General features: G+C 39.6%; 1 protein-coding gene across 1 annotated transcript in view; it reads left to right on the forward strand.

Annotated features, from left to right (window-relative positions):
- PIEZO2 (piezo type mechanosensitive ion channel component 2) overlaps nucleotides 1-24279 on the forward strand; it is a gene marked incomplete at its 5' end in the record, with an annotated part of 234741 nt that overhangs the window by 203546 nt on the left and 6916 nt on the right. Inside the window, 12 exons of the mRNA XM_081322722.1 lie at nucleotides 663-1058; nucleotides 1731-1989; nucleotides 5003-5185; nucleotides 5950-6199; nucleotides 13166-13298; nucleotides 15082-15229; nucleotides 15337-15551; nucleotides 15906-16064; nucleotides 16904-17051; nucleotides 22003-22191; nucleotides 22337-22429; nucleotides 23273-23445. Coding sequence (XP_081178848.1) covers nucleotides 663-1058; nucleotides 1731-1989; nucleotides 5003-5185; nucleotides 5950-6199; nucleotides 13166-13298; nucleotides 15082-15229; nucleotides 15337-15551; nucleotides 15906-16064; nucleotides 16904-17051; nucleotides 22003-22191; nucleotides 22337-22429; nucleotides 23273-23445 — 2346 coding nt within the window. The remainder of the gene's footprint in view (nucleotides 1-662; nucleotides 1059-1730; nucleotides 1990-5002; nucleotides 5186-5949; nucleotides 6200-13165; nucleotides 13299-15081; nucleotides 15230-15336; nucleotides 15552-15905; nucleotides 16065-16903; nucleotides 17052-22002; nucleotides 22192-22336; nucleotides 22430-23272; nucleotides 23446-24279) is intronic.

Genomic DNA, 24279 nt, shown 5'->3' on the forward strand with positions numbered 1-24279 from the left:
CGAGTGCCCAAACTGAAAGCCAAAACCCACTTATATATTGTCGAGTGCTGGGTGGGGGGTGGCCCATTGGGTGGGTGTGGCCAATTGGGCAGGCGTGGCTCATTGGGTGGGCATGGCTGCAGTGGTAACAGCAAAGTGGGTGGGACTAAAATCAATTTAAGTGGAGGCCTAAAGCGAAAAGGTTTTATAAAACCCAGCTGAAGGCCTAGGACTGGGGCAACGGCGCACGCATGCCAAAAGGTTCACCACCACAAGGATAGACCATTCATTGTATGATCCTAATTCATTTATGCATTATAAAACATATATCATGAACCTGCTCTTCATACGCAGGTAATATGTAACATAAATTTAAAAAGTACCTTAAAGTGCATTAAAATAAAACATTTCATGGCATACAACATAACTATGCAATCCCAATGATGGTTCTTGATTAATGAACAGAATCATAACTTCTAAAATGCTGAAGCAAATCAAAACTTTTTCAACATGAAAATATTTGGAAAATGTGAAAATTCCCAAAACTTATGTTGTCAAGTCCACGCTGATTTAACAGTGAAAATCCAATGTAGAATCAACCACTCAATTTTTTAAAAAGAGAATAAATATTATTTGTAAAGTAAGAAATTGACAAAAATATTATTTCTCCTTATTCTTGACAGTGAGGCTACCCAAGTCACTATGCTATATTCCCGTCAGGGGACGGCAGAAACTATTGAAGAGGTTGAAGGGGAAGACTATGAAGGAGAAGAGGCGAAATCTGAACCCATAGAGGAACATGAAATGGAAGATTATTGTATGGATTCTGAAGGAGCTGCATATATTTCTGATACAGATATGCCATCCTATTCTGGTTTAGATGGCATTGCTGAACCCCCTCCTTCATATAGCAAAGCTGTGAGCTTGGAACTTTTCCCCTTAGATAGTTCCCAGGATGATTCATCTAGTAGAAACCAAATGTTAGTGAGCCCAGATGAAAATCAGCCTGAAAAACCAGAAGATTCTATTCTTCCACCTTTGACACATGAACTGACTGCAAGTGAATTACTACTTAACAAGTAAATATCCATGATTAATTAAGCATGCAAATTGGGTACAGTGGTGATGAAAATTCTTTGTGAAAACATTTGGCAGTTGGGGATTTTTGCAGTTTATTTAACAGGCTGAATTCACTTGACATTCACTTATCTTTTCAAATGCCCTGATTTAACTAGATTCCTTTAAATGTAATTGATTTATGTAGTACCAACTTTTTGTCTTGATTTGGAAAATAAACAAGCTAAGGTATAGTTTATAACTTGATCTGTGAAATTAGTTACATAGCTCTTGAGCAATACTCTGTTATGTAGAAGCATTGCTATTATTTAACAAGAGCTGTGGTGGCGCAGTGGTTAGAATGGAGAATTGCAGGCTAGGTGTATCCACAACCTGGAGTTTGATCCTGACCAGCTCCAGGTTGATTCAGCCTTCTACCCTTCTGAGGTCGGTAAAATGAGGATCCAGATTTTTGGGGGCATGCTGACATTGTAAATCACTGTAAATCTAAATGCTTTTCCTATTGCTATTACTTACAGATTATTCTCTAGAATAGGATTTCCTGCCATAAGTAGGGATTGGGACTAGAAAACCTCCAAGTTCCCTTCCAACTCTATTATTCTATGTTCTATGTTTTAATTTAAAATATTTATAGTTAGCTTATAAAATCATGGCATCTAATTTTATTCCTGCAGAATGTTTCATGATGAGGAACTAGATGAGTCTGAGAAATTCTACGCTGGTCAACCTCGACATTTGCTTCTTATTTATGCTCTATATAATACACTTGTAGCCCGCTCAGAAATGGTGTGCTATTTTGTGATCATTCTTAATCATATGGTCTCTGCCTCCACAATTACCCTTGTGCTTCCTATCCTCATCTTCCTTTGGGCAATGCTATCTGTTCCGAGGCCTAGCAAACGTTTTTGGATGACAGCTATAATCTATACTGAGGTGTGTCATTATTCAATAGCTGTTGAATAACCCTTTCAACATTACAAGAACTTTGTCTTCATTTCTGGTTTAGAAAGCGACTGGAAACATCTGCTTTCTGGTTTAAACTAATTTCAACCATACTTTAAACAAATTACAGCTTGCTCAAGCTTAAATATAAGTTTGAGCAAGCTGTAATTTGTTTAAAGTATCATGGCTTTGAATTTTGACTTTTTTTAGTAACCAGTATTGTCACCTAATATAATTCATGGTTAGATGTATGCTTTGGGTAGTTACTGTAGAAAGCAGATGCAGTCTTTATTGTGACCCTGATGGAGGAGGGAGAAAAAGGGGGTACTTAAGTTCAAATCATCTTGCTTAATGCTAAATTACCATAGTGTCTAAACCACAACAGACTGCTTTATGCACAAAAAAATTCATAATATGTAAAGTGCGTGAGCTACAATCTATCTGTTCACATTGTTAGACCTAAGTTCCACACATTTCTTATACTGTATTAAAGGCTTTTCACCAGGCTGTTACCTAGCCAGTTCATTCAAACCAGAGATTTTTCTTAAGAATATCACCCAGTCAGAGATGGTATTCCTAGGACAGTTGCAGTCATCACACTCAGAATGATTATTTTACTTAAAACAACTTATTTATTTATTTATTTATTTATTTATTTATTTATTTATTTATTTATTTATTTATTTATTTTTTATTATTGGGACTTATATGCTGCCCTATCTCCTGAAGGACTCAGGGCGGCTAACAACAATAACATAAAATAATACAGAAGTTAAAATTAAAATTAAATTAATGGCCCCTGTAGAATAAATTAAAATTAAAATTAAAATAAATTAAAAATTAGAGTTAAAAATTAAAAACATAATTAAAATCCCTGTCAGTCCAGGTCAGCCAGGTGGAAAAGGAGTGTTTTGAGGCCGCGGCGAAAGGACTGGAGATCTGGGGTCATCCGAAGCTCAGGGGGGAGCTGGTTCCATAGGGTTGGCGCTCCCACAGAGAAGGCTCTCCCCCTGGGGGTCGCCAGCCGACATTGTCTAGCCGACGGTACCCTGAGGAGGCCTTCTCTGTGTGAGAGTACTTATGTCAATAAAATATCACTAAAAGTAATTTAGTAATTGGACAAAGGGAATCCATACATTTCACTTCTCCCAGGGTCCTCTGAAACTGTAGCCTGACCACCTAAATATTCTTTGAATGGCCCAAAATGACTGGGTCTAATGAGGGCTTCTTGAGCAGGACAAGCTACCACTGCCCTGGTGGCGCAGTGATTAGAATGCAATATTGCAGGAAAACTCTGGTTACAGCCTGGAATTTAATCCTGACAGTGCTCAAGGTTGACTCAGCTTTCCATCCTTTCATGATTGGTTAAAGGAGTACCCAGATTGTTGGGGGCAGCGTGCATATCATGCTTTTATACTGTAAACGTCCCAAAGAGTAAAGTGCTATGGGGTAGTCTATAAGCCTAAGTGCTATTGCTACTTAAGAAAACATTTACCACCAAATCTGCCTTGCACATGGGTGTCCAGCCCCAACTTCCTCAAGATAAATAGTTGCCTGTGATCCTCGAAACAAGATCACCAGGAAATTATCTGCAAATGTATTAAGGGTAGAAAAGCAATTATGCTTTGCCACCTTTACTGCCATGAGGTAGGACTTACTAGCTGCTCTAGGTTATGCTGAACTGGATTCACCTCATGTTATCCCCTAGCAGCATTCTAGGCATCTCTTCCTTCATTTAACCTCCTCTTTAAATCACCAAGAGCCCCTGGATCCACAGGAAGAGAGAAGCTGTGTAAACACAAACTAATCTAAAGCCCTGACTGGGCGTTCATTCCAAGAGGCAAATAAGGCTTCAGCCACACACTCAGGAACAACCCCAAGCTCTCCCCAGAAACCCTATCAGTTCTACTAGGCACCTACACACCGATAGAATAAGTCCATCCTCCTTGCTGAAGAGACACACATACAAGGGCAGTTGCAAAGAATGGCAAAGGATTTAGCATTTCCCTTAAAAATGTTTGTATATGTGGATATGTATGTGTGTGTACCTATATGTGTACACACACACACACACACACACACATACATATATATGTAGGCACAAATGTTTTTAAGGGAGGCTGCTAAATCCTTTGCCATTCTTTGCCATTGCAAAAACTTTTGTTATTTTCAGTGCCAATGACTTTAAACCTAGTCTAAAACAATTGAGAGGATTACTAAAAGCCTTACAAAGATTCAGTATAAACAAAAATGCTTATTTTTGTCTTCAGTCCAGCACCCCCTTTCTTCCTAGGGTCATAAAAATGGCAAAAAGTTATGCCAGCTTCCCATTCCCCTTTCTCTTTTTTCTTTTCCCTCATCTGAAATTCCCAATCCTGTAGAGGCACATGTTGGGTCCTCTTTTGTTTATATTATTTTGTTTCATAGTAGTGCTTCAGAATGTGGAAACCTCTTTGGTTCCAAATTGATAGCACAGAACCAAAGACAGTTTTGAAACTGGAAGTACAGACAGACAGTGCAAATTTCGCTTTACACTATAGAAATCATCCAGTCATACCCATACCCACTCAGCATGGCATCCACTGGTGGAATGCCTCCAATAGGCATCTATCCATTCTCTCTCTGAAACCTCTAGCAAAGAGAATTGACTACTGCACGTGGCATCTTGTTCCACATGTTAGGCTTATTTTAATAAGGGCTAGAAAATAATAATATTGTCAGTCTGCCTTTGAGAAATCTGTTAAGAAATCCAGTGATGTCAGCAACAATGAAGAAACAAGGCAAGAGATTGCCTAGTAACACTGAAGCAGGAAATCAAGTTTTCCTTGTGAATTGTTAAGAGGCATATTGGATTTCAACTTCCTTAAGTATTATAGATCTACTTTAGATCTTGATCCCATTCTTTATGAGCCTCGAGCACAACAATTTTTAAGAAGGTTGATTTTGTTAATTTTTCTGTTTAATATGAAAATGTTATCTTAATTTTTTTCTTTCTCTCCAATAGGTTACAATAGTGATAAAGTATTTTTTCCAGTTTGGATTCTTTCCTTGGAATAAACAATTAGAACTAAAAAAAGATAGGCCTTATTTTGCTCCTAATATTATTGGTATTGAGAAGAAAGAGGGTTATGTGCACTACGACCTTGTGCAACTACTCGCTTTGTTTTTTCATCGGTCCATTTTAAAGGTATATTTTTGTTTTTTATTTTGTTTTGGGGAAAAATAGTAAAACTGTCAGCATATATACCTGAACTTCCATTCTTTTTTTTTTTAATAAAATAGTGTTCCACTAAACCAAAAAAAGAATTCTTACTTACTGATTCAAAAGCATTGGAAAGCAACTCTGCAAGAATCCTTGAATCACTCAGAAGTTTCATGTTCAATTTATGTCTCAGAATCTCAGTGCTGAATCTATGGAAAGGATTTATATTCTCAAATTTTCATAATTAAGCCCTTTGCCTTTCTCAAGTACTAAAGAAATCTCTCAAGATAAGCATTTTATCCACTCCTAGTGTTGTAAAAAGCAGCTCTATCGGTTGGGCAAGAAGAATGTGTCACTCAGCTGAGAAAAATATTTGTACATGTGTCTTTGTGTGCATATGGTATGTATATGAATGACTGTGCAAAAATGTATGAGGACAACAGATCCTTGAGGCCAGGGAAAAGTCATCCTTCAGTCCCCTGGTAATTGTCTAACCCTACTCTAAAGGTCATGGCACACCATTTCAACTATAATCATCCCACATACAAGGCTCTGAAATCCAGGAAAACTAAACAGCATTTCTGAAAATAAAAACTAATTATTACTTTTTGTAATGATGTTATCAGAGATTAGATGACAACACTAAAGCCAAAGCTTTGTTTAAAGTGAAATAATCCAAAACACTCAATATCTAATTATAACAATTAATATCAGTAATTCTGAAGATACTTTAATGTTGTTCTTTTTAGTGTCATGGATTATGGGATGAAGAAGATGGAGGAGACAATGGGAGTAATAAAGATGACTCAGATGACGAGTTGGCTGAATCATACAGAAGAGATTCTGCTGACTCTTTGATGTCAGTCAATTTGGCAGCATCTGTTGAATCCATACATGTCCATTTCCCAGAACAGCAAACTGCCATCCGCAGGAAAAGTTCAAGCAGTGGCTCACATTTATCACAGAGATCCAGCTTCTCCTCTCACCGTTCAAAGAGAGGTATGACTGGTGACATCAGGTCTCTAAACTGGTCTGTTTAATATTTGCCTAAGCTTTTCTTACAAGAAAGAAAGTAGCAAAGAATAACCATTAAATCATAGATAACAATGACCCTTATATTAAGGAAAGCTAAGCTTAGATAGTTATTATTTATTTATTTATTTATTTATTTTATTAAATTTATATACCGCCCTATTCCCATAGGACTCAGGGAGGTTTACAGGGAAAATTAAAAGCATAACATACAAAAATTAAAATCAGTTAAAACAATTAATTAATTCAAGTCCCCAAAATTTAAAACTAAAACCCAATTAAAATTAAAACCCCTCAGTCTGGGCCAGACAGCTCGAAGAGCCAAGTTTATGTTAACCTTATTTTCTTCGAAGAATTATTTTCTCCCTATCCTATTAATGCCACAAACTTAAATTATTTTAGGCAAATAATAAAAACATTGCAATGTCAGAATGCAAAACAGAGATTTCTTGTTAAGAATATATTTTAATAGCTTTAACTTATGATTTAGCATTTTTATTTTTTAAGGTATTTGTTGTGTTTTAAAATTCATAAGATGCCTGAGTTATATCTTAAAAGATAATCTAGGAGTTTTAACAATCTCATTAATGCAGAACTCCCTGTCTCAAAATAAGTTTCATTTCGCTGACAATATTTTTAAAGTATATTATGTTATAAAATTATGTATATAAATTTACAGTTTATAGTTTATATATTTATATAAATGTATAGAAGAGAGCCAATTTGGTATAGTGGTTAAATCACCAAACTAAGAATCCAGATGACTGAATTCTAGTCCCTTTTTAGGCATGAAAAACCTGTGGGTGACTTTGGGCAACCTAACCCATCTCACAGGGTTGTTGTTGGGACGTAATAGGAGGAGGAAGGAATATTAGATAAATTTGCTGCTTTGTGTTATCTAAAAAAAGTCAGTTTGAAATAATATGAAATAACTTTAGAATTAAAATATGAAGCTCTGATGCTCTCTGAGCTTGGTTGTTATTTGCCAATATTTCATTATCCAATCAAGTCATATCTAATAGCAATAGCAATTAGACTTATATACCATTCCATAGTGCTTTGCAGCATTCTCTGGGCAGTTTACAATATCATCATCTTACCCTCAGCAATCTGGTTTCTCATTTTATTGACCTCGGAAGGATGGGAGCCTGAGTCAACCTTGAGCCCCATCCGGATCAAACTCCAGACTACGGGCAGAGTTAGCCTGCAATACTGCATTCTAACTACTGAGCTACCAGGGTCATTTTAAAATTAAAAGTTTTCAGTTCCCTAGTTGCTGAATAATGTGAGTGAAAAGTGGATTTTCAAGAGAAAAGAATGCATCAGCATGTTTTTGCCATTTTGGTCCTAACTACACTTAAAATAGGGACGCGGTGGCTCAGTGGGTTAGGAGGCTGAGCTTGTCAATCAGAAGGTTGACAGTTTGGCAGGTCTAATCCCGAGTGCCACGTAACAGAGGGAGCGCCTGTTACTCGTCCCAGCTTCTGCCAACCTAGCAGTTCGAAAGCACGTAAAAAATGCAAGTAGAAAAATAGGGACCACTACGGTGGGAAGGTGTTATGTATGTAAATAGTTAGCAATAGGCCTTGGAAGAGATTGCAAACATAGTGCAGCTTTGCAAGGTTTATTGCGGGAAAATAAGGTGCAATCATTGGACGCCACAACCAAGGAGCGGGAAAAGAGACTGTTTGTATTGGTTACAGTTCAAACGCTTTCCCTATAAAAGGGTTGCAACATTTGACAGTTGGCAGTTGACTTTGTGTATTCAATAAACTCATTCCTTGTTAAACCACTCTGAGTCCTCGTCTATCAGAACTAAACAACTGGCGACGAAGGTGGGATAGACAGAAGACCAGAGAATCGGCAGAATTGTCGCGCAAAGGCGGCGGAATTCGAATACGTGTCAAGTCAACCGAGCGGCCGCGGCAGAATAAAAAAATTCTCCGAATGGCGCAGATTGGGTCACTGAAGGAATTTGACCCTAACTTCCCCGAGGATTGGGAAGAATACATCGGGCAGGTCGAAGGATTCCTGTTAGTGAACGGAATCACCGACGACCGGAAAAAAGCGGCGGCACTCTTGACAATCTGCGGCACACCGGTCTACAGAGTTGCTGTCGGGCTGTGCCAGCCTCAACCAGTCTCCAGCGTGCCCTATGCCGACCTCCTCGCAAAATTAAAAGTTCACTTTACTCCCCGAAGGTCCGAACTCTTTTGGCGGCGCATCTTCGAGAAGAGGAATCAGAGACCGGGGGAGTCCATACAGAAATTCGTCGCTGCCGTCCGGGAAGCAGCAGTTCGTTGCAAATACGACAATTTAGAGATTAGAATTAGGGACAGAGTCGTGCTGGGTTTACGCGATGAACAATTACAGAATAGAATAATCGCCAAACCTACCGGCGATTTACAGGAAGTGTTAGACGAACTCCTCACGTATGAGTCAACCGGGTATCGTGACCCCCCCCGCAGTAGCATGGCGACAGCACCCGAAATTAACCAAGAGGGCTATGTGGACTGCGGGGAGGTGGATCAGCAGTGGGAGGAAGAGATCGCCGAAGTCTCCAGGCGATTCGGAAAGATGGCACCAAAACAACTCAGAAGCGAGGGGCCTGACCCAGGCCGCCGGCAACAAACCGCAACACCGCAAAGACCACCGACCGGGGCACAACGACCATGGCGGGACACCGCAACCAGACCACGCGACAACGAAACCCAGAACCGATGCGGCAGCTGCGGCGGCAACCATTCCCGCGCTTCCTGCCGATTCCGTACCGCCAAGTGCAGGGCTTGCGGCAAGACTGGCCACATCCAGGCCATCTGCAGAAGTCGCGGTCGGGACACCCGTCTGAACGAAGTCGATGTGTGGCCAGAGGGTAAGGTAACCCCTAATGCTAGTGGCAAGGAGACCCCTGAACCCCGGGTGGAAAGTCCAACTCTAAGGGAGGTGGCCCGCGTCAATCGGAGACGGCGGGGAAGGGGGCACAATTTTCCGGACGGAAAATTAAAAATCACAGTCCTTCTGCAAGGGGTCCCTTGCAGAATGGAAATCGACTCAGGGGCTTCAGTGTCGATAATTTCCACTGAAACCCTTGAGAAAATTGAACAACTAAGTGGAAAAAGAATTCCACTTAAACCAACAACTATCCAATTAATGGACTTCCAAAAAAGTCCAATAATCGTAAAAGGGAAGACCAGCCTTAAAGTAAATTTTAAGGGGTTTAAGGGGGTCTTAGATTTGGTAGTTACGGAGGGGAATAGGACCAGCTTAATAGGGCTTAATTGGTTTCCAGCCCTAGGAATTTGGATAGGGGGAATAAATTCTGTGATTAGAAATAAGACCCTCGAATCCGTCTGCAAAGAATTTGCAGACGTATTCAATGGATCTCTAGGCAAGTACAAAGGGCCCCCCATTAACTTTAACCTAGACCCCTCAGTAAACCCGATCAGGCTAAAGGCCCGGAGAGTACCTTTTGCCTTAAAAGAAAAAATCGAGGCCGAGCTCGACCGGCTTGTAGGCCTCGGAGTTTTAGAACCTGTTGAGGGCGGTTTATGGGAGACGCCGATTGTCACACCCCTCAAACCCAATGGGGATGTGAGAATCTGCGCCGACTATAAAGCCACCCTCAACATTGGGATGAAAAAACATGCTTACCCGGTCCCGACGGTGAAGCAGGTCCTCGCCACGATCCAGGACGCCGCCATCTTCGCCAAGCTCGACTCGGCGCATGCGTACTTACAGTTAACTGTTTCCAAGGAGGCTGCAGAGGCACAAACAATTGTTACCCACAAGGGGGCGTTCCGAGTCCACAGGCTGCAATTTGGAATTGCAGCAGCTCCAGGCATCTTCCAAGAAGTGATGGAGAGGACCTTAAAGGGCATACCTGGAGTATGCCCTTACTTTGATGATGTCCTAATAGCTGGAAAAGATGAAGGAATGTTAGTAGAGCGGCTGGAACAGGTACTGGGCAGATTTAGAAAGGCTGGGTTAAAATTAAAAAAGGAAAAATGTAGCATAGGGGTTAAATCCACTGATTTTTTGGGGTTCAGGATTGACAAAAGTGGAGTCCATCCTACCCCTGAAAAAATCAAAGCAATAAAAGGGGCTCCTGAACCAAGGAACAAGGCAGAACTACAGGCCTTCCTAGGCTTGGTAAATTTTTATCACACTTTTGTGCCACATAAGGCTGCCATTGCAGAACCTCTGCACAGACTCCTAGATAAGAAGACCCCTTGGCAATGGCAGAACAAGCACAAAGAGAGTTTCCAAACTCTAAAAGACATCCTTTCCAGTAATTCAACTGTGACTCACTTTATTGAAAACAAACCAATCTTCCTGGCATGCGATGCTTCGCCTTATGGCGTAGGGGCGGTAATCAGCCACTTAGACAACCAAGGAATACAAAGACCCATTGCATACTACTCCCGCACACTAACCAAGGCAGAGCGGAACTATGCGCAAATAGACAGGGAGGCGTTAGCTATTGTGGCAGGAGTTAAGAAGTTCCACGATTACCTGTATGGTAGGAACTTTACTATACTGACTGACCACAAACCCTTGCTGGGACTGTTTACCACAGATAAACAGACTCCTCAGATTATGTCACCCAGGATGCTGAGGTGGTCCATTTTCCTCTCAGCATACTCATTTTCCCTCCAATACAGGCCAGGTAAGGACATGGGTCATGCAGACGCTCTTAGCAGATTGCCCCTAAGCACAACAGAGGAGGACCCTGCCCCAGTGGGACAAATAATGTCCCTACAGGATATTCCTGATTTGCCATTAACGGCAAAAGACATTGCTGAGGCAACCAATAAGGACCTCATCTTAAGAAGAGTAATGGCTTGGGCCATGAGTGGTTGGCCCAACGCCAACCCGGACGTAAAATACAGTCCATTTTTCAGAAGGAAAGATGAACTATCAGTTCATATGGGGTGCTTACTCTGGGGAACTCGTGTAGTAATTCCGGAAATCCACAAATCAGCTATCCTAGTTGAATTGCATGAGGGACACCCTGGAATAGTAAGGATGAAGGCCCTGGCTAGGAGTCACTTGTGGTGGCCAGGTTTGGACCACGACATTGAGGAATGCGTTGCCAATTGCCATCTGTGCCAACGCTCCAGGCCTGAACAACAACACATCCGCACACATAAATGGGAGCTAGCTAGGAATCCTTGGTCCAGGATTCATATTGATTTCGCGGGACCTTTCCAGGGGTTAACGTTCCTTGTAGTGGTCGACAGTTACTCTAGATGGCTAGAAGTAATACCGGTCAGTTCAGTAACGGCAGGCAGAACAATACAGGCATTAAGGGGCCTCTTTGCCACTCATGGGTTGCCAGATTTAATAGTGTCTGATAATGGGCCACAATTCACATCTATTGAATTTCAGGATTTCCTCAAGGCCAACTCGATTAAGCACAAGACTTCTGCACCCTTCCACCCCTCCACCAACGGATTGGCTGAAAGGAATGTGAGGACCACGAAGGACGCGCTTAAAAGAATCATTCGAGGTGACTGGCATCAGAGACTAGCTGAGTTCTTGTTGGCTCAACACACAACCCCCTGTTCGGCTACAGGGAAAAGCCCAGCTGAAATGAGGTGGGGCAGGAAAATATTGACCAAGTTGGACAGATTACATCCTGACAGACTCCAACCAAACATTGAATTTGACATTCCTAACAGAACATTTGAAGTGGGGGACTTGATTTGGGCCAGGAACTACGCCCAAGGGGACAAATGGATTCCAGGGGTGGTAACTGAAATCTTGGGTCCCCTATCTTACATCATTGAGGGGGAAGGGAATAGGATTTGTAAAAGACACATAGACCAACTGAGGAAAAGATCTAGTGGGTGTGTGCCTGCTGAGGGGGACCAAGGATTAGTAAGGGGAAACAGTACAGACAACATTAGGCCTGAAAGCGTTGTGGGGGTTGGGCATGATAACTCATTCCCTGATGCCCAACAACAACAATTCAGTCCAATTGATTGGGAAATACCCCTGCGAAGTAGGCCAGTGACCACTGAATCCCAAACACATCCTATTATTCAAGACAGTACATCTGTAGACAGTAACCCGGAGCCCAGGTCCAGTAGTAACCTGCAGCCTAGCAGTCAACCAGAAAGAAGGGTCCCTAATAGCCAAAGCAACAGATACCCGTCCAGAATACATAGGCCACCAAAATACCTAAGGGACTTTGTAAGGAAATGACATCAACTGGGGGGTAAGGGGTGTTATGTATGTAAATAGTTAGCAATAGGCCTTGGAAGAGATTGCAAACATAGTGCAGCTTTGCAAGGTTTATTGCGGGAAAATAAGGTGCAATCATTGGACGCCACAACCAAGGAGCGGGAAAAGAGACTGTTTGTATTGGTTACAGTTCAAACGCTTTCCCTATAAAAGGGTTGCAACATTTGACAGTTGGCAGTTGACTTTGTGTATTCAATAAACTCATTCCTTGTTAAACCACTCTGAGTCCTCGTCTATCAGAACTAAACCAGAACTAAACAGAAGGTAACAGCGTTCTGTGCACCTTTGGAGTCTAGTCATGCCGGCCACATGACCACGGAGACGTCCTCAGACAAGCGCTGGCTCTTCGGCTTTGAAACGGAGATGAGCACTGGGCCCTAGAGTTGGAAACGACTAGCACACATGTGCGGAGGAACCTTTACCTTTACACTTAAAATGATCCCAGGCACAGGAGTAATAACCTGAGAAAGATTTGTCTGTTTGTTTTGTTTGTTAAAAAGGAATTAATCTTTTGTTTCACATTTTGATTCTTGCTTTTTGTTATTAACTGTAGTTTAAAGGATTCTATTTTTCCAAGTGTGGAAAAAGAAAAAGGATATGCAAATCCAGGGTTGTTGTTGTTTTTTTCCTTTTCTTTTGAGCTTTTCCTTAAAAGTGCAATAATTCTTTCTCCACTTGTATTTTCAGGAAGTACCAGCACACGCAACAGTAGTCAAAAAGGAAGCAGTGTGTCAAGCATAAAAAGGAAGTCAAGAAAAGAACTTCTGATGGAAAAACTGAGAGAACAATTTATCATTGCAAAGGCATTTACCATTAAAAAGTGAGTAATTACACATATCAAATTTATTGAAATGAATGCTGAATCCAGAATGTGTTCAAAATGTTTTAGGATTGAAGAAGGGGCCAGAAGGAAATCTGTATCCATTTTATATCACTAATGAACTCCAGTCCATCACTGATTGCTAAGGCAGACCTATATACTTGATTGCCAGGTAGCAAGAAAAGATTTCAGGAAAATGGGAAACAAATTTTTCCATTCAGTGTATTAGGGACACATTCCAATACTAAATCACTAAGACCACAATTACTGTTTGTTTCCTTCCTTCCTTCCTTCCTTCCTTCCTTCCTTCCTTCCTTCCTTCCTTCCTTCCTTCCTTCCAGCAGTAAATACAAACAGTCCCCCACCAAACTATTATTTTAAGGTTATCTTGTTTCTAAAAGATTAATAAATCATTTTCTGCATATGCGAAGAATCTATAAGCCAGATATGTCAAACACAAGGCCCGGGGGCCAGATCTGGCCCGTGAAGTGGTTTCATGCGGCTGGTGAAGCCATCCTGGAAACAGTGAGGGAACGGCCCCCGCTGCCTTGGCCCTGGCCCAGAGACCCTCCTCCTGCCAGAGATCCTCAGATCTGTCCCACTCTTGCCCAGGCCCCCATAAGCACCCTTGATGCGAACGATGTAGAGCTGGCCATACCCAGTAGGCCATACGCACTTTAGCCACGCCCACCCAGTAGGCCACACCCACCCAGGCCACACCCACACGGCCCCCTGAGGGCAACCACAATGCTCATGCAACCCTCAATGAAATTGAGTTTGACACCCCTGCTATAAGGCATCCATAGGGGTGTCACGTTTCTAACATCCCTCTTCCAAATCAAGCCTTGCAGTTCTTTTCTTGTTTTAAATTATATGTGCTGGAAGAAATTAAATATCCTAAAACAAAGGAAGCTAATCTGTAGATATCTGGAGATACAACTCCCATGGGAATTTTGACCTGAAACATTTTGAAAGGAGTCCTACTCTTTCCTTGGAGGAATCAATTACAGGCAATTGTCATTTAGTGACTACAGTTAAGATCGGCCTTCCATTACTAAGTGAAGCAATCACTTAGTGGGAAATCATGCTATTACAAATGTGCTTTCTGGCTTGAAACTAATCAATTTCATACCCTTGGGTTTTGGTTTGCTTCCTATCACTCCACTATCCCTCCACTCCTGCATGGGAATAGTTAACAAAAAGGGAAATAATGTTTGTATTTACATCATTTGGAAAAGAAGAGATTACAAGAAAGTAAACAGGAAAAAAGTGGGGAATGTGCATTGAAAGAATGTGCTGGCTCCAGCAGCCACCAGTGCTCTATACAAACAGTCTGGAAATTCCCCATTATTTGTAATCTCTTCCTCTCCAATCTCTTTGCTTTGCAAGGGGAAAAAAAACACAGGTCAGGGACAAGACAATGCTTACTGACTGTAATGGGAATCACATGGCTCCGAAGATTGTAAATGGTTGTAAACTTTGAAAGGTTGCTGATTGAGTGGTTGGTAAGTGAGGGTTATCTATACATTGATTAGGATCAGATCAAGAGAAAAAACATTTAAGCCCACATTTGCATGTTTTTTACTGAAACGAATTCTATTATATACTGTAGTTGTCTCTACCATTGGAGACAGGAATAGATCAAAGATGAAGACAATGAAGGCCTCCATATTGGGCTTCATATAGTATCTGTGAGGCAACAAGTGAAATTCTAAGCATGTGCATTTCTCCACAAGTAATTTTGTCATTTGTAACAATGACAGTGACTTTTGTATTATTTCAGGGCACTTCAAATATATCTGCCCATCAGACAGTTTTTCTACAATCTTATCCATCCGGAATACAGTGCTGTGACAGATGTTTATGTCCTGATGTTCCTAGCTGATACTGTGGACTTCATTATAATTGTCTTTGGATTCTGGGCTTTTGGGGTATGTTAATAAGAATTGGTGTGCTTGAGTAAGTAGTTATTTTTATTAATATTACTTTTATAAGAAATAACTTTACTTCTTTTGTTTTCTTTCTCTTTTTTCTACAGAAACATTCTGCAGCAGCAGATATTACGTCTTCATTATCAGAAGACCAAGTCCCAGAGGCCTTCTTAGTGATGGTACTAATTCAGTTTGGAACCATGGTAGTAGATCGGGCACTGTACTTGAGAAAGACAGTCATGGGGAAAGTCATCTTTCAGGTTATCCTTGTTTTCGGCATACACTTTTGGATGTTCTTTATCTTGCCCATAGTTACAGAGAGGTAAGTGCATTGTATTTAAATGATTTTATTTGTTACTTTTTTATTTATTGCTTTTTAAAAGTGACCTGTTCAACTACATTAGACATATCGGGACGGTTTTGCCATTGCCAGCAATGGGGTGGGCGTGGCTTCCGGATGATGCATCCGGCCCGCGGGATGGCAGTTGGACACCCCTGATCTACATAATGATAAAATTCATCTCTTATGAATGATTGTACTGAATAAGTAAAAAAGACAATGATACTGTGAAAAGAAATGGGTTAGCTTTGCCATATTTAAATAATATAGAAAGTATTCATTTTATGAAAGGTAAATAAAAATGCATTTGGTTTTTTGATGTGTTTTGTGTTATAGGAAATTTAGTCAAAACATAGTTGCCCAGCTTTGGTATTTTGTGAAATGTGTTTATTTTGGATTATCGGCATACCAGATACGTTGTGGCTATCCAACCCGTGTACTTGGCAATTTCCTTACAAAAAGTTATAATTACGTAAATCTCTTTTTATTCCAAGGGTAAGTCTTTGAGTCTGGTATAATATGTCTTTTTTCTTTTTATTTATTCTTGCTTAATAATTATAGATTGCACTCCGCCAACACTTATTCATAATAAAGTAAAATGATCATGTCACCTTAATGTTTTCTTTAATTTGGAAATGCTATGGTAATATGAATTAGATGGACACCATTAAATTTACACTTGATCATGAAATCAATTTTAATTCATAAACAGACCAATTATAACCCTTGACTATACACTTCTACTCAGAAGTGAAAAGGAAACATTTTTGGACAAAATCTAATTTCTTATAGGAGAGAAGGGAAATTTGGGGCATCACGCTTTTCTTATATAGAAGGTTTTAGAAAATTATAGGCAAATGGAATATTTTAGCTAGTCTTCATCCTGGTACATGAATGATGTTAGAATTAAATTCTAGGTCATCCTAATAAGGTAAAGGTTCCCCCGCACATGCTTGCTAGTCGTTTCCAACTCTAGGGGCCAGTGCTCATCTCCGTTTCAAAGCCGAAGAGCAGCACTTGTCCAAGGACGTCTCCGTGGTCATGTGGCCGGCATGACTAGACGCCAAAGGCACACGGAACGGTGTTATCCTATATTTACATAAAACAGTTCTAAATGTTTAAATTAATCTATCTCTTTTTTTCTGGAGGATTATGTTTTTATTGCAATAAATTAGGGAAATAATGCTTCCAAAAGTGGTAGTGGTGATCTGGGGGTTCTCTGGAAGCCACAAAATGGAGGGCGTGGATTGCATTTGGCTCATGGCAATGAAAACCTCTTATCTGTCTGTGCCACAGAATATCCCAGGCTAAAACTGATTCTTTTTCTTTGACAGGTTCCGCCTAGTCCCTTTCTTGACTGAATTGAGGGCAGTTATGGACTGGGTTTGGACTGATACCACATTAAGTCTTTCCAGTTGGATCTGTGTTGAAGATATTTATGCTCATATATTCATTTTAAAGTGCTGGCGAGAGTCAGAAAAAGTGAGAAATTAAGTGTTTATTTTTTTCTTTGCAACCTTATAATCAGGAAAAGAAGGTTTACCTTGTACAGTGTCAAAAAGAAATGTGATCATATTTTTCATTTATCCATATTAGATTAATTTTTTACTACTTCCATTCAAAGGCACTTGTTTTTGTGTATTTTTATATCTGTATATTTCTATGTATTTCTGTATACCTGTATGCAGGTTCAAGAGCATAAGAAAGAATGATACTTTTAAAAAAGCAGAACTGATAGAATACGTAAATATTTATTATATGTAATTTACTATATATAATTTATTATATGTAATCAGTATATAATAAATATGTAATTGTCCAAAGAAAACTCAAGCTTTATTTAATCCATGGAAAAAAGAGTTATAACTGAAAATGAGCCTGTTCAACATAACTTCATACCTTTCTCAGAAATAATTTCTGGATGCACCACTGTGGTATCCAATTTAGAGTATTTTAGAACTCTTTTCAGTGAGACATTCCCTTGGAAGACCCAAGATAATGATCAGAACTAAAACTATTAGGGCTTTGTATGCAGCACTTAGATTCTGTTAGGTTTTTTAATTGACAATTTTAATTTTTTTTCCATTAGGAAAGCAGTATATAGTGCAGAAGTATGGGTTACGATAACAGCCAAGCTGCTAAGTTATGTACCACAGAATAGATACATTAAAAGTACATCTATTACTGCTACAAACCTGTACTATTAATCTGAGCAGAAGTTTATTTTCCCTCAGTAAGTGTCCTTTAGTACAATTATAATCAGTTATTTGAAAACAGAAGGGAAAATAAGAATTAGACTTTTCAGCTCCTATAATTTTATTTCATTCCTATGGATCTGAAATCTGTAGCAACTATGAAATAATGCTTTTCATTAGAATGTTCTTTAGACAAGCTATTCATTCTAAATTCACATTTTTCTAAGAAGCATAGTATGAAAAAGATTGTTCTTTTTCATACTTTGTTTAGTTTACTTTTCCAAAGTTTTAAACAAGCCTTTTCATCTACTTCCGAACAATGATGATTGTTGTTGTTGTTGTTAGCTGCAAAGTCGTGTCCGACCCATCGCGACCCTATGGACAATGTTCCTCCAGGCCTTCCTGTCCTCTACCATCTTCTGGAGTCCAGTTAAGCTCACACCTACTGCTTCAGTGACTCCATCCAGCCACCTCATTCTCTGTCATCCCCTTCTTCTCTTGCCCTCAATCTTTCCCAGCATTAGACTCTTCTTCAGTGAGTCCTTCCTTCTCATTAGGTGGCCAAAGTATTTGAGTTTCAACTTCAGGATCTGGCCTTCTAAAGAGCAGTCAGGGTTGATCTCCTCTAGGACTGACCGGTTTGATCGCCTTGCAGTCCAAGGGACTCGCAGGAGTCTTCTCCAGCACCATAGTTCAAAGGCCTCAATTCTTTGGCACTCAGCCTTTCTTATGGTCCAACTTTCACTGCCATACATTGCAACTGGGAAGACCATAGCCTTGACTATACGCACTTTTGTTGACAGGGTGATGTCTCTGCTTTTTAGTGTCATGGCTTTCCTCCCGAGAAGCAAGCATCTTTTAATTTCTTGGCTACAGTCTCCATCTGCAGTGATCTTGGAGCCCAGGAAAATAAAATCTGTCACTACCTCCATTTCTTCCCCATCTATTTGCCAGGAATTGAGAGGGCCGGATGCCATGATCTTAGTTTTCTTAATGTTTAGTTTCAACCCAAGTTTTGCACTCTCCTTCTTCACCCGCAACAAGAGGCTCTTTAGTTCTTCTTCACTTTCTGCCATTAGAGTGGTATCATCTGCATATCTTAAGTTGTTGATATTTCTTCCAGCAATCTTAATTCCAACTTTTGATTCATCTAGCCCTGCCTTTCTCATGATGTGCTCTGCATATAAGTTAAATAGGCAGGGCGACAGTATACAGCCTTGCCGGACTCCTTTCCCAATTTTGAACCAATCAGTGCTTCCGTGTCCAGTTCTCACTGTTGCTTCTTGGCCCACATATAGGTTTCTCAAGAGACAAATAAGATGGTCTGGTACGCCCATCTCTTTAAGAACTTGCCACAGTTTGTTATGATACACACAATCAAAGGCTTTAGCATAGTCAATGAAGCAGAAGTAGATGTTTTTCTGGAACTCTCTAGCTTTTTCCATGATCCAGCGTATGTTGGCAATTTGATCTCTAGTTCCTCTGCCTCTTCGAAATCCTGCCTGTACTTCTGGTAGTTCTCGATCCACATAGTGCTGGAGTCTAGCTTGTAGGATTTTAAGCATAACTTTACTAGCATGAGAAATGAGTGCAATGGTGCGATAGTTTGAACATTCTTTGGCACTGCCTTTCTTTGGAATTGGAATGTAAACTGATCTTTTCCAATCCTGTGGCCACTGTTGAGTTTTCCAAATTTGCTGGCAAATTGAGTGTAGCACTTTTACTGCATTGTCTTTTAAGATTTTGAACAGCTCAGCTGGAATACTGTCACCTCCACTTGCTTTGTTGTTGCTCAGCTTTTCTAAGGCCCACTTCACATTCTAGGATGTCTGGCTTGAGGTCAGTGACCACCTCATTGTGATTATCAGGGACGTTAAGCTCATTCTTGTATAGTTCTTCTGTGTAATTTTTCCACCTCTTCTTAATCTCTTCTGCCTCTGTTAGGTCCCTGCCATTTTGGTCCTTTATCATGCCCATTTTTGCATGAAACGTTCCCTTCATCTCTCCAATTTTCTTGAAAAGATCTCTGGTCCTCCCTATTCTATTGTTTTCTTCTATTTCTTTGCACTGTTCATTTAAGAAGTCATTCTTATCTCTTCTAGCTATTCTCTGGAATTCTGCATTCAATTGGGAGTATCTTTCTTTTTCTCCCTTGCCTTTCACTTTCCTCCTTTCCTCAACTATTTGCAAAGCTTCCTCAGACAGCCATTTTGCTTTCTTGCATTTCTTTTTCTTTGGGATGGTTTTGGATGCTACCTGTTGTACAATGTTGCGAACCTCTGTCCATATTTCTTCAGGCACTCTGTCTATCAAATCTAATTCCTTAAATCTATTTGTCACCTCTACTGTATATTCAACCGGGATATGATTTAATTCATACCTGAGTGGCCTAGTGCTTTTCCCTACTTTCTTCAGTTTAAGCCTAAACTTTATTTATTTATTTATTTATTTTTATTCCATTTATATCCCGCCCTCCTCCGAAGACTTTGCAATGAGAAGCTCATGGTCTGAGCCACAGTCAGCTCCTGGTCTTGTTTTTACTGACTGTATAGAGCTTCTCCATCTTTGGCTGCAGAGCACATAGTCAATCTGATTTCTGTGTTGACCGTCTGGTGATGTCCATGTGTAGAGCCGTCTCTTGGGTTGTTGGAAAAGAGTGTTTGCTATGACCATCGTATTCTCTTGACAAAATTCTATCAACCTGTGCCCTGCTTCATTTTGTACTCCAAGGCCAAACTTGCCTGTTATTCCGCTTATCTTTTGGCTTCCTACTTTAGCATTCCAATCCCCCATGATGATAAGGACATCGTTTTTTGGTGTTAGTTCTATAAGGTGCTGTAGGGCTTCATAGAACCGGTCAATTTCATCCTCTTCAGCACTGGTGGTTGGGGCATAGACTTGGACTACTGTGATATTGAATGGTTTGCCTTGGATTCAAACTGAGATCATTCTGTCATTTTGAGGATTGTATCCCAGTATTGCTTTTCCTACTCTTTTATTGACTATGAAGGCTACTCCATTTCTTCTGAGGGATTCTTGCCCGCAGTAGTATACCTGATGGTCCTCTGAATTAAATTCACCCCTTCCTGTCCATTTTAGTTTGCTGATACCTAAGATGTCGATGTTCAGTCTTGTCATCTCTTGTTTGACCACGTCCAGCTTTCCTTGATTCATGGATCTTACATTCCAGGTTCCTATGGAGAAAAAATCTTTACAGCATCGGAATTTCCTTTCACCACCAGACACATCCACAGTTGAGCGTCCTTTCGGCTTTGGCCCAGTCGCTTCATTCTTTCTGGCGCTACTAGTACTAGCCCTCTGCTCTTCCCCAGTAGCATATTGGATGCCTTTCAACCTGAGGGGCTCATCTTCCAGCGTCATATTGTTTTGCCTTTTGGTACTGTCCATAGGGTTTTCATGGCAAAGATACTGGAGTGGGTTGCCATTTCCTTCTCCAGTGGATCACGTTTTGTCAGAACTCTCTGCTATGACCTGTCCATCTTGGGTGGCCCTGCACGGCATAGCTCATAGCTTCATTGAATTACACAAGCCCCTTCGCCACGACAAGGCAGTAATCCATGAAGGGAAATGACGATAGACAGCATATACAATCAAAATCCAGAGGTTATGTATATGTTGAGTCCCTGAATTACAAGACCTGATTACAAGGTCTTGCAGAATTACAAGATTCTGATATAAGACTCCTTTGGCACTTTATACAAAACAGCATTTTGCAATATAAGCTTTATGGGTCAGAGTTCTCCTGTGTTAGCTGACCCCAAATACTAAGAGCTGCTTGAATTGCAGTGTTGCTGTTATGGCAGATCTTGCATGATGAATTAAGAAATATACTTTGCTACCTCTAGCTTATGAAATCAGTTCAGCCTACCTGGGAATGTGGATTTAATTGTCAATGTCTGCTTGCTATTCTAAAGTTTTATTGAAAACAAAAGTTTAGAGCCTGTGGTTTTAGACAATGACCTTTACTATTGAATTCACTTTTCCTGCACATGATGCTGGACTGTCTCAGTTATAGTCATTTGGATAATATTAATTATTTAGAACATGTGTGGTCTGACAAGAAACTGTGGAATCTCAATATGATAAGGACATATGAACACAGCTTAAAGTTCAAATGCATGAAAAATGTAACTTAAAAAATTAATAGGTTTTAACTCTTTTCAGAGGAAAGAAAAACACATGCATTTATTTATTTATTTATTTTTCTCTTTTTGTAGCGATATCCCCAACCAAGGGGCCAGAAGAAAAAGAAAGTTGTGAAGTATGGAATGGGTGGCATGATTATTGTCTTGCTGATATGCATAGTGTGGTTCCCGCTGCTCTTCATGTCTCTAATTAAATCTGTTGCAGGTGTCACAAATAAACCTCTTGATGTATCCATCACAATAACTTTAGGAGGTTATCAGGTACAACCTGTTAAAATGTCATGTGTTATTTTCTTTCATATGCTAACATTTATTATAGACTTAAATTACAGCAAAAGAAATCATTGATGTATATTTACTTAAAGGTATCCATAGTGTGTACAGCAACTTTTATGTTATTTTCCAGCCTATTTTTACAATGAGTGCCCAGCAAAGTCAACTAAAAAATATGACAAATAGACAATTTAAAGACCTCCACAATGCATTTAAGAAGGATACTGTAAGTATTTCTTTAATAGTACTATAAAAATAATATTACTAATGGCAAGCAATTGTGGAAGCATTCAATATTCTTCAAATTACCATTATGACTATGTTATTTATTTAATATTCCATTTGTACTGCCATTCAGAGCATATCCATGCATTAATCTGTAAATACAGTTAATCTCAGTGCTTAATAACATGTAAAGAAGGAAGCACTAAATTTATATTAATGTGTATTTGGAGGTGTGCTATACCCCAGCATCTGCACCTTTCTGTGTACAACTAGAGACCAACAAGCACACCAAGGACAAACGTGTACAATAATTTAGTACTTGTACTAGCACAAATATGTGAACACACGTTTCAAATATTACACACAAGGGCATATCTGCAATGGCCATTTTAAATCAATCATTTAGTAATGCTTGTCTATTTAAGTAGCTGCCCTGTTGTAAAATGGAAATGCTGAACTTTTCATAAACTGAAAAATATTTCACTCATTTTCTGCCAACTAATTAATCAGTTACATTTATGATGTTCTCATACTTTTGAGAGAAAGGGAGAAAGTAAAAGAAAATTTGGCTCAGCTAGCTGGTCTCATGATTCTCTAGTAGTGGATTTCCTTCACAGAATGTGGAGTGTTGTGGTTTGAAGTGCTCTGACCATTCAGTTAATTAGCATAACAATGTTTCTTTCTGCCATTATGTGTGCTCTTTATGCCTGTTCATTCATCCACTAGTCACGGCTATACATCTTTTCCACAGCTTGTCTCTCCCTCCTTCTTTGAATAATGAAACCTTTGATGAATAGTTCTACAGACGACAAATAGAGATAATTTTTCTTTTATTTTTTTAAAGGGTGCTTTACAGTTTCTAGAAAACTATGCTATAGAAGATATAACAGTGGCTCAGCTAGAAGGCAGTTCAAATTCTTTATGGACCATCAGCCCTCCTAGCAGAAAAAATATGATAAAGGAGCTCAAGGAAGATACTCCTGATTTTTCTTTGGTTATTTCATGGAACATTCAAAGGTATATCATTGATAGTATATAGGCTTATCACTTTTTTGTCTGGGTGTGAAAGTGGTTAGAAGTAAAATATGGTAAAAAGATACTTTAAGCATTTTACAGAATGCCATAATTTGACTTTAGTGTACCCAGAAACCTAGCCTGTTCCAAAACAAAGGATTGTCCTTGGGATACATCCTATAGCAGTAAAGAACACTCAAAAGAATTTGATTTGAATAATTTCTTTTATATAAAGAATAGCAATAATCATAGGCCTGGACCTCAGACATATAGCAAAAGTGGCAAAATTCAGCATTAAAATAATTAGCACTGAGAAAATGTGGAACCCATCAGCTGTCTGAGATAAAATGATGATGATGCATTTTGAGCATCTATGATAATTGCATACTCCACAATCCTGAAATATGAAAAATTATTCCTAAATATTTATATTATTGTATTCATTCTACTGTCTATCTGTCAATGTGCCATCTTGTTTAACCACCAATTTAACCTTAGTTTTACTGCTAGGGAATACTGTTGTAAGATTTCTACACTCTTATGGATGTCATAATTGTTTATGGAACAATTAGTGTAAACGTTATTTGAACTATGAGCCCAGTTTAAATATTTTACATTCCCAATAAAAGTATGCTACTATGCATCTCTGTTAAGACATGAAATGGCAGCCTTAACACAGAATCTTAGTTCCTGGAAAATTATTAGCATCAATTTTCTAACAGTATTGTGGCAGCAGGGAACAAATCTGAAGTTTTGTTTTATCTGTGAGAATGCCAGCCATAATTTATCTGTGAGAATACAAGCCGCAGCCTAGAGTAGCCTTATGATAAGCTAGGC

Source organism: Vipera berus, assembly GCF_964194415.1.
Source record: "Vipera berus genome assembly, chromosome: 3".
Classification (NCBI taxonomy): domain Eukaryota; kingdom Metazoa; phylum Chordata; class Lepidosauria; order Squamata; family Viperidae; genus Vipera; species Vipera berus.